We start from the raw sequence: 11,324 nt of genomic DNA, 5'->3' as shown, positions 1-11,324 counted from the left end.
TGAAAAAAAAGTGACAGAATTGTTGGAAAAAACTTCCAAAACGCGAGAAAAAAAAATCGATAAAAACATTAAAAAAAATAAAAACGCTGACAGAAAATCAACAAAACCATCAAAAAAAAACGCTGGAAAAAAAATCAACAAAAAAGTCGTTGGAAAAAGTCACAGGACAGTGTCTGACTGTCCCGGGACAGTCATGGGAGTCACAGGACAGTGTCTGGGAGTCATAGGACAGTGTCTGACTGTCCCGGGACAGTCATGGGAGTCACAGGACAGTGTCTGACTGTCCTGTGATGCGCACCCATACACTTTCCTGTGACTCCCATGACTGTCCCGGGACAGTCAGACACTGTCCTATGACTCCCAGACACTGTCCTGTGACTCCCATCACTGTCCCGTGACTCCCATCACTGTCCCGTGACTCCCATCACTGTCCCGGGACAGTCAGACACTGTCCTATGACACCCATACACTGTCCTGTGACTCCCATGACTGTCCCGGGACAGTCAGACACTGTCCTATGACTCCCGGGACAGTCATGGGAGTCACAGGACAGTGTACAGGACAGTGTCTGACTGTCCCGGGACACTCCTTAGGACAGTGATCTTAACTATTAGTCAAAATAATTAATTATTTCTGCTTGTTTTTTAACAAAAAAAATTAGACATAATGTTATAAATTAGGTTGATTGATCATGAATAAAGAAAGGGTTAAAAAAACTGAACTTTTTTAAAAAGGTCCAAAGTATTGAAAAAGGGGGATAACGCCAAAAAAAAGTTCATTTTCAATTTTGACCCGAAGACAACACAAAGATTCAAACCAAAACATAATCAGCTAATAAATGACGATGTATTATTATAGATGCAACGTTTACTTGTGTGTAGAAAGAAATGCATGAAAGTTGTGCTAATATCAGCCAGTCGGTTTAGTTCTGAAGTCCACACAGATCTATGTCGCTACATCGTTTTTTGGTAGAAAAAATACATTTTGGAATATTGGATTGTATGAGTCCGACAATTGAAAATACCAGAACTAAACTGAGGTCTGTGCTGGCTGGATTAACAACGTTCATGCCTTTCTGTCACGTCTCCTGCAGTCAGACTCACTGCACATGGGTAGACAATGGTAATGACATTTTGGATGTTTTTGTTTAGTTTTCAGTGATTTCTTTTGGGGATTTTTCCAGTTTTTTTGTCACTATTTTGTCACAGATTTTTTGTTATGTTTTTGTCGATTTTTTCCAGTTTTTTTGGATGTTTTTGTCGATTTTTTCCAGTTTTTTTTATGTTTTTGTCGATTTTTTTCCAGGTTTTTTTAATGTTTTTGTCGATTTTTTCCAGGTTTTATTTAATGTTTTTGTCGATTTTTTCCAGGTTTTATTTGATGTTTTTGTCGATTTTTTCCAGTTTTTTTGGATGTTTTTGTCAATTTTTTTCCAGTTTTTGTCGATTTTTTTCCAGGTTTTTTTGGATGTTTTTGTCGATTTTTTTCCAGGTTTTTTTTGGGATGTTTTTGTCGATTTTTTTCCAGGTTTTTTGGATGTTTTTGTCGATTTTTTTCCAGGTTTTTTTGGATGTTTTTGTCGATTTTTTCCCCAAGTTTTTTTTAGATGTTTTTGTCAATTTATTCAATTTTTTTTGTCACTATTTCCAACGTTTTTGTCGATTTGTTGTAGCGATTATTTTTAATGTTTTTGTCGATTTATTTCCAGGTTTTTTGTCACTATTTCCGACGTTTTTGTCAATATTTTTCCAGCGATGTTTTTGGGATGTTTGTCGATTTTTTTCTCGCATTTTTGAAGCTTTTTCCAACGATTTTGTCACTTTTTTATCAACATTCTTCATTTTCTTTTTTTCAAATGCTATAAAATTAAATAAAACACCCAAATTCAACATGCGTGGAAGTCTGGGACGGTGCCTAAGGAGTGGCAGACCGGGGTGGTGGTTCCCCTTTTTAAAAAGGGGGACCAGAGGGTGTGTGCCAATTACAGGGGTATCACACTTCTCAGCCTCCCCGGTAAAGTCTACTCCAAGGTGCTGGAAAGGAGGGTTCGGTCGATAGTCGAATCTCAGGTTGAAGAGGAACAATGCGGATTCCGTCCTGGTCGTGGAACAACGGACCAGATCTTTACTCTCGCAAGGATCCTGGAGGGAGCCTGGGAGTATGCCCAACCAGTCTACATGTGTTTTGTGGATCTGGAGAAGGCGTATGACCGGGTGCCCCGGGAGATACTGTGGGAGGTGCTGCGGGAGTACGGGGTGAGGGGGTCCCTTCTCAGGGCCATCCAATCTCTGTACGACCAAAGCGAGAGCTGTGTCCGGGTTCTCGGCAGTAAGTCGGACTCGTTTCAGGTGAGAGTTGGCCTCCGCCAGGGCTGCGCTTTGTCACCAATCCTGTTTGTAGTATTTATGGACAGGATATCGAGGCGTAGTCGGGGTGGAGAGGGGTTGCAGTTCGGTGGGCTGGGGATCTCATCGCGAGGGTGAGAAGCTCAGTCATCCGTGAGGAGCTCGGAGTAGAGCCGCTGCTCCTTTGCGTCGAAAGGAGCCAGTTGAGGTGGTTCGGGCATCTGGTAAGGATGCCCCCTGGGCGCCTCCCTAGGGAGGTGTTCCAGGCACGTCCAGCTGGGAGGAGGCCTCGGGGGAGACCCAGGACTAGGTGGAGGGATTATATCTCTAACCTGGCCTGGGAACGCCTCGGGATCCCCCAGTCGGAGCTGGTTAATGTGGCCCGGGAAAGGGAAGTTTGGGGTCCCCTGCTGGAGCTGCTACCCCCGCGACCCGACCCCGGATAAGCGGATGAAGATGGATGGATGGTTGGACCCAAATTCAGTTCAAGTATTGAACTGATCATTTATTTTACCCGTGAAGAGTAATGGTTGTATGGAACCATCCACGTTAGTTTCTTTGAGAGAGATGCACTGGGTTACTCAGCGCAGACAGAAGTACTTTCACAAGTTCTTAGGAATCACTTCACATCGGTAGGCACTTGTAATGACATCTCAAACGTGTTAAGACGCTAAAAGCACGTTTAAAACCTGCCCCCTTTCAGCCGCCGGGCTGCTAACGCTAGCAGGAGGATAACTTGGTGTAGGCAACACCGATTATTTTCGTTTTTCTTGCTACTGACACCACAAACAACAGAGCTACGTGTTGAAATCAACCAAAATTCTCCTTTAAGTTGGTTAAATTTTTCAAAAGGAATCTAGTTGTAGTCTTGCAATGTGTGACCCTGACAGGTGCCCAGTCTTTACAGTATTATGACAGTCCTTAACGTTAGATGGGATTGTCTTTAGATGTGAGATGGTGTCAGACTGTAGTCTGTTCAAAGTCTGTTTGGTAGGCGATCTTTTTGTTTTTTGTGGCAGCAATGTGCTTCCATACCTTCTGTTATATTTTCTAAATGGTTCTTTATCTTCTCCTCTCAGAGGCATCTATCCTCGGAGCAGTTTGAGCAGATCTTCGGGATGTCGATCGGCGAGTTCGACCGCCTCTCTCTGTGGAGACGAAACGAACTCAAGAAGAAAGCCTCGCTCTTCTAACAGGAAGTGACCTCACTGCCCGCGCAGATAACTTTTGATGAACCGCCTGCTTTTTGGGAAAAGGAAGGAAAAAAAAACATCAAATGTGAAAAACCCACAAAACATGTCCGCCATCTAACTAACCAATCACGTCGCTGGACCGACCCTTTACTAACGGATGCACTGACACTCAGACATGTTACCTGTGCTGCACTTATAACCTGCACCGCTCGCACATCACAATAGTTACGTGTCCGCTCGTCATCATCATCACAGTTTGTTTCTCTGAGCTCCAGAGGTCTGCGGCAGGATGTCAGACGTTAGCACGTTAGCCAAACATATAAATAACACGCCCACTTTTAAGGACATTTCACGCATCACGTTGAAGCATTTTAAGCTTTTCCTGTGTCATTTAAAGCCTCGTTCTCATCCCCAACTCGTCTGTCAAGGTTGTGAAGTCAAACTAAACTATTTGGGTAAAGGAACACGGCGACTTATTGTGACTTTGTCTTATTCACCGTATCACCCAGAGTTAGATAAGTCCAGACATACCCTTCTCATCTCCGTGTGTGTCCTATCTTTGTCTGACGCCCCCACCGCTAGCCTAGCTTAGCACAGATCCTGGAGGTAACCAGCTCCATCTAGCCTAGCTTAGCACAGATCCTGGAGGTAACCTGCTCCATCTAGCCTAGCTTAGCACAGATCCTGCAGGTAACCAGCTCCATCTAGCCTAGCTTAGCACAGATCCTGGAGGTAACCAGCTCCATCTAGCCTAGCTTAGCACAGATCCTGGAGGTAACCTGCTCCATCTAGCCTAGCTTAGCACAGATCCTGGAGGTAACCGGCTCCATCTAGCCTACTGCTCCCAATAAGTGACAAAATAACGCCAACATGTTCCTATTTACATGTTGTGATTTGTAGAGTCACAGCGTGTACAAATAACAAGGTCACATGACACACAGCCATCTTCTAACTGTATACATACTGGGAACTATATTCTCAGAAGGCGAAGCACTGCTACTCTCTGCTCCTCACACGGGGCTTCTCAGGTGCTGCGAGCAAATCCCTCCGCCCAAAAATACCACGTGAAAAACAAAACTAAAAAAGTTTGATTGATACCATTTTGCTTTCAGCAGCTGTCGAACTCTTTCGGTGTCATGAACTCTGGGTCACTTTTTTAAACGCGGAGGATCGCCGTGGTAACCGCCGGGATGCAGGGATACCCTACGACTACCGACCAATCAGATTACTGCAAAAAAAAATCTTGCAAAGAATCATTCCTACAGGATCCTGACAGGGACAAAAGTCACGAGTTTATTTATAATAAAGTGACGTTTTTTTTATATTTCAGAACAATGACTGCCATGAGAAGACGGAGTACGTCTTAAGACTAAAAGAATGTGATTATAGGATGTTCAATCTGCTTCTTTTATAGAGACACTGGCTCTTTTTTTCGCGTGCTCTACACTGACCACCTTTAACTGATGGTAACTCATATTAAAGGGGCACTATGCAGTTTTGGCCATTTCTTCACTGTTTTCTGACTTTTTGCTGGCAGGTTTCTCTATAGAGCTCCCCCTACAGCTTCAAAATAGATATTTGGCAACACTGTCGTAAAAACTCGTTGGCGACTCTCTCCCGCTTCCCATCTTCTCCCTCTGGTCATTTGCATTTGTTTTCATAGTAGCCGTCGAACGCACGGAGCCATGTCCACTGAGGTAGACTATCTGTCCACTGAGGTAGACAGCTAGCTAGCTAGCTAGTAAGCCTGTAACAGACAGCGATCATAATAAAAACCTTTACAGACAATAGCAAACATCGTGAGGTCACAATAACAACAAATACAAAGCAATAAACTGAGTTTATCCCAAAGATACTTACAAGTGCAACAGCAAGGCGGCCAGGTCAGCATCGGATTTGCAGGCTTCCGTTTGTCTCAGTTCTCGCCATTCTGAAAACGCAGGTCTGATGTTTGCTCGTGTCTGACTCCTCTCTCCTGGTCAGTCTGCCGTTTCCTCTTTCTCTGTTCCTCCGACGATGCTTTCCTAGCTTTCTGCTTCTTTTTTGCCGGCTCAGCCATGACGATAGTGTGAAAAACTCCATCGCTACCTTGTTCTTATAGCTAGCCGGTTCCTAAATGTGTGCAGTGCAGAGAAGCTATTCGTTACATGTGGCGAGACCTGATATCACGCCATACCTTCTGACACTGAGGCAACCTTGCAGGCCCAAAGTTCGCAAGGGTGGTTTTTCGGCTCACAGGCGCTAGGAGGGAGCGAGACGACCACCATTCAACCCGAAAAAAAGTCATATAACCATTCCAATGACTCAGTTAAGGTAAATTAAGCTAAAAAAAAAAACTGCATAGTTCCCCTTTAAAATGCAGACTCAAGACTGTTAAAACATTAGAATATTATATCCAAAGTCCAAAAAAAACACTTCTAACATTCACTAATTAAAGCTGTGCTAGGCAGTACAAAAATTACCAAAAAAATTGATATTTATTGCAGATACCTGTACTTCATTTCTTACGCTTTGGCTATATTGAAAGCGTAACGTATGCAGAGTGTTAGCGGAGCGTATATGTGCCGCTGAATGTATCTTTTAACCGTCTCCACCTGCAACGCCACGCAGCGTAGGATTGTGGGAGTCACAGGCAAGATGGAGAGCTTTTTGATTTGGGATTGTTGTTGTTTCTTCAGGTTTTTGGAGCCGGCACAGAGCTGTGAAAACATCAATCTACTGTCACAGAGCTGTGAAAACATCAATCTACTGTCACAGAGCTGTGAAAACATCAATCTACTGTCAGCTGTTATCAGAGGACACAGGGGAGGGAAACAAGAAATAAAAACAGAAACTCTCAAAATGAAACTGCCAACACGCTCACTGACAGTCATGTAGTCGTTTCCTGTGTATCGGTAGTTTAATTTAAAAGACATATAGACACGTTATGATCCATTTCTGTGTAAAAGGGCCGCACACAGCTCACGTAAAACATAAAAATAGAAGACTGTCCTGTTTTTCCGCATATGTTACGCTGGGTTTCCACAGGCAGCTGAAATAACGACAGAGCGGCGCGATTCAATTCATTCCCTGTGACAAAGTGCCCGGATGTTCACCGCTCTGACTTTGGGAGAGCGGTAGCCAATGAGAGGGCAGACTCGCGAACGTGCCTCCGATATATTCTCCCTTGTATACACAAGTCCGGGGCGTCGGACTGGGGGGAAAAAGGGGCCTGAGTACCCAGGGCCCTGATGTGAGGAGGCCCAAAAAGATGCTAGAATGAATAGCTGTGGATGCGGGGAGGGGCCCATAGAAAATGCCTTTCTACAGGGCCCAGAATCTTGTGCTACGTCCCTGTATACACACATGCTATACGTGCAAACTAAAAGATGGTGATTTCACTATAGCTGCCTTTAGGATACGTCTTTGTATGTAGCCGGTCTGTTACTAGTCAAAAAGTTAAAACAGCTTGCCATCGGATGGCTGCCGATCCCAGTTTTAACTCTATATTTTTTTTCCACGGAGCTCAAAACACCTACATTTCCATTTCAGTTATGTTCATTTCATCTCCTATCATACACATCCTTCCCTCCGTGTTTTTTGGGATGTTTAAAACCAGATTCATGACAGCGGTTAACAGATCGTCCTGCTTCAGTCCTCTGACCAGTTTCTGCTTTGAACTTGAATCTTAATAACGTCACGTATTCAACATGTAACAGGTTGTAATATCTATTTATTACGTGGAGCTTTTTCATTCATTTCAAGGTTGTAATTGTTACTGTGAACTGTTTTTACTTTGGACACATTATTTCTGCTGTACAGATGTTTTTTTAAAGACTTTATTCCTCGCTCAACTCGCCCGCGACTACATTCTTCATTTTAAAGGAGCAGTTCGTACTAATCAACATAGTAGAGTCTATACTGGATAGAAAGCGTCTCTCTGGCGCCGTCTTCAAGTTTGTCCGTTCTTCACCCATCTGGAAACATCTCCACTCCATCCGGTCCTCAATGTCTCTGTTGTACGATGTAAAAGAGTGAAATAAATGGGAGAAAAACAGACGCTGTTCTGATGTCGTGTGTCTCTTGAACCCATCACACCCTGCTGAACAGGTTTAACGTTTCAGTTCACTTGGTTTTCTCACACACACACACGCACATACCAAGCAATCACACACACACACACACACACACACACACACACACACACACATACGCCACACACACACACACACACACACACACGCACACACACACACACACACGCACAGAGAAACACACACACATACACACGCACAGAGAAACACACACACACACACACACCAAGCAATCTCACACACACACGTATGATGTAAATGAGTGAAATAAATGGGAGGAAAAACAGACGCTGTTCTGATGTCGTGTGTCTCTTGAACCCATCACACCCTGCTGAACAGGTTTAAAGTTTCAGTTCACTTGGTTTTCTCACACACACACACGCACACACACACACACACGCACAGGGAAACACCCCTCCACACAGGCACACACACATACACACACACCTCCACACAGGCACACACACATACACACACACCTCCACACACACCTCCACACAGGCACACACACACGCACGCACACCTCCACACAGGCACACACGCACACACACACACATACCAAGCAATCACACACACACACACACACACACACACACACATACCAAGCAATCACACACGCACACACACACCTCCACACAGGCACACACACACACACACACACACACCTCCACGCAGGCGCGCACACACACGCACAGGGAAACACACACACATACACACGCACAGAGAAACACACACACATACACACGCACAGAGAAACACACACACACACACACACCAAGCAATCTCACACACACACGTATGATGTAAATGAGTGAAATAAATGGGAGGAAAACAGACGCTGTTCTGATGTCGTGTGTCTCTTGAACCCATCACACCCTGCTGAACAGGTTTAAAGTTTCAGTTCACTTGGTTTTCTCACACACACACACGCACACACACACACACACACGCACAGGGAAACACCCCTCCACACAGGCACACACACATACACACACCCCTCCACACAGGCACACACACATACACACACCCTCCACACAGGCACACACACATACACACACCCCTCCACACAGGCACACACACACACACCTCCACACAGGCACACACACACACACACGTACAGGGAAACACACACACCAATCAGGCACACATACAGGGAAACACACACACACCTCCACGCAGGCGCGCACACACACACGCACAGGGAAACACACACACGCACAGAGAAACACATACACAAACACACATACCAAGCAATCTCACACACACACACACACACACACAGGGAAACACACACGCACAGGGAAACACACCTCCACATAGGCACACACACACGCACAGGGAAACACACATACACACACGCACAGAGAAACACACACACACACACACACACACACACCAAGCAATCTCACACACACACACACACACACACACACACACACACCAAGCAATCTCACACACACACACACACACACACACACACACACACACACCCCCACCCACACACATACCAAGCAATCTCACACACACACACACACACACACACAGGGAACACCCTCCCCCCCCCCCACACACACACACACACACATACCAAGCAATCTCACACACACACACACACACAGGGAAACACACACACGCACAGGGAAACACCCCTCCACACAAGCAATCTCACACACACACACACCAAGCAATCTCACACACACACACACACACACACACAGGGAAACACACATACGCACAGGGAAACACCCCTCCACACAAGCAATCTCACACACACACACACACACACACACACACACACACACCAAGCAATCTCTCACACACACACACACACACACACACACACACACACACACACAGGGAAACACACACACACACAGGGAAACACCCCTCCACCCAAGCAATCTCTCACACACACACACACACACACACACACCAAGCAATCTCACACACACACACACACACAGGGAAACACACACACACACACACAGGGAAACACACACACACACACACAGGGAAACACCCCTCCACACAGGCACACACACATACACACACACCTCCACACAGGCACACACACACACCACACAGGCACACATACAGGGAAACACACACACACACACACACACACACACACACACACCCCTTCACGCAGGCGCGCACATACACACGCACAGGGAAACACACATACACACACGCACAGAGAAACACACATACACACACACACACACACCAAGCAATCTCACACACACACACACACACACACACACACACACACACACAGGGAACACACACCCCCCCCCCACACACACACACACACACAGGGAAACACACACACGCACAGGGAAACACCCCTCCACACAGGCACACACACACACACGCACGCACAGGGAAACACACACACACCACACAGGCACACATACAGGGAAACACACACACACACACACACACACACACACACACACACACACACACACACCTCCACGCAGGCGCGCACACACACACGCACAGGGAAACACACATACCAAGCAATCTCACACACACACACACACCCAAGCAGTCCTTACACTACGTTACATTACACACTTTCACTGTCAATCACATCATAGCCACGCCCTAAAACACCCCCTGCTTTATCACCGATTTTAAAATCAACAAGACCCTAATTAAAAACATTAACATCATTCTGTGTTGCAGAAGACTTAAAACTAGAGATTGAGGCCATCAACTCATTATGAAAATGTTTACTGAGGTAATAAATCAAGTGAGAAGTGGGTCACTTTCTCAAAGACTTCTACAGAAACCGACCTCCTTTTGAAACCGCACGTGTCGCCCCCTGCTGGACTTCAGATAGAAAGCAGGTTTAAGGAGTCTCCCCCTGCTGGACTTCAGATAGAAAGCAGGTTTAAGGAGTCTCCCCCTGCTGGACTTCAGATAGAAAGCAGGTTTAAGGAGTCTCCCCCTGCTGGACTTCAGATAGAAAGCAGGTTTAAGGAGTCTCCCCCTGCTGGACTTCAGATAGAAAGCAGGTTTAAGGAGTCTCCCCCTGCTGGACTTCAGATAGAAAGCAGGTTTAAGGAGTCTCCCCCTGCTGGACTTCAGATAGAAAGCAGGTTTAAGGAGTCTCCCTGCTGGACTTCAGATAGAAAGCAGGTTTAAGGAGTCTCCCCTGCTGGACTTCAGATAGAAAGCAGGTTTAAGGAGTCTCCCCCTGCTGGACTTCAGATAGAAAGCAGGTTTAAGGAGTCTCCCCCTGCTGGACTTCAGATAGAAAGCAGGTTTAAGGAGTCTCCCCTGCTGGACTTCAGATAGAAAGCAGGTTTAAGGAGTCTCCCCTGCTGACTTCAGATAGAAAGCAGGTTTAAGAGTCTCCCCTGCTGGACTTCAGATAGAAAGCAGGTTTAAGGAGTCTCCCCCTGCTGGACTTCAGATAGAAAGCAGGTTTAAGGAGTCTCCCCCTGCTGGACTTCAGATAGAAAGCAGGTTTAAGGAGTCTCCCCCCTGCTGGACTTCAGATAGAAAGCAGGTTTAAGGAGTCTCCCCCTGCTGGACTTCAGATAGAAAGCAGGTTTAAGGAGTCTCCCCCTGCTGGACTTCAGATAGAAAGCAGGTTTAAGGAGTCTCCCCCTGCAGGACTTCAGATAGAAAGCAGGTTTAAGGAGTCTCCCCCTGCAGGACTTCAGATAGAAAGCAGGTTTAAGGAGTCTCCCCCCTGCTGG

The 11,324-nt window shown here is 45.9% G+C and overlaps 1 protein-coding gene across 1 annotated transcript in view; it reads left to right on the top strand.

Moving 5' to 3' along the window:
* dmtn (dematin actin binding protein) overlaps nucleotides 1-7,576 on the top strand; it is a 25,382-nt gene extending 17,806 nt beyond the window's left edge. Inside the window, exon 14 of the mRNA XM_078271743.1 lies at nucleotides 3,425-7,576. Within this exon, the coding sequence (XP_078127869.1) occupies nucleotides 3,425-3,538 (114 nt within the window). The 3' untranslated portion in view covers nucleotides 3,539-7,576. The remainder of the gene's footprint in view (nucleotides 1-3,424) is intronic.
* The last annotated feature ends 3,748 nt before the right edge of the window (nucleotides 7,577-11,324 follow it).

The sequence above is a fragment of the Sander vitreus genome, chromosome 16 (genome assembly GCF_031162955.1).
Source record: "Sander vitreus isolate 19-12246 chromosome 16, sanVit1, whole genome shotgun sequence".
Classification (NCBI taxonomy): domain Eukaryota; kingdom Metazoa; phylum Chordata; class Actinopteri; order Perciformes; family Percidae; genus Sander; species Sander vitreus.
Note: the sequence above shows the minus strand (reverse complement) of the source record. Positions and strands in the feature narration are given on the sequence as shown.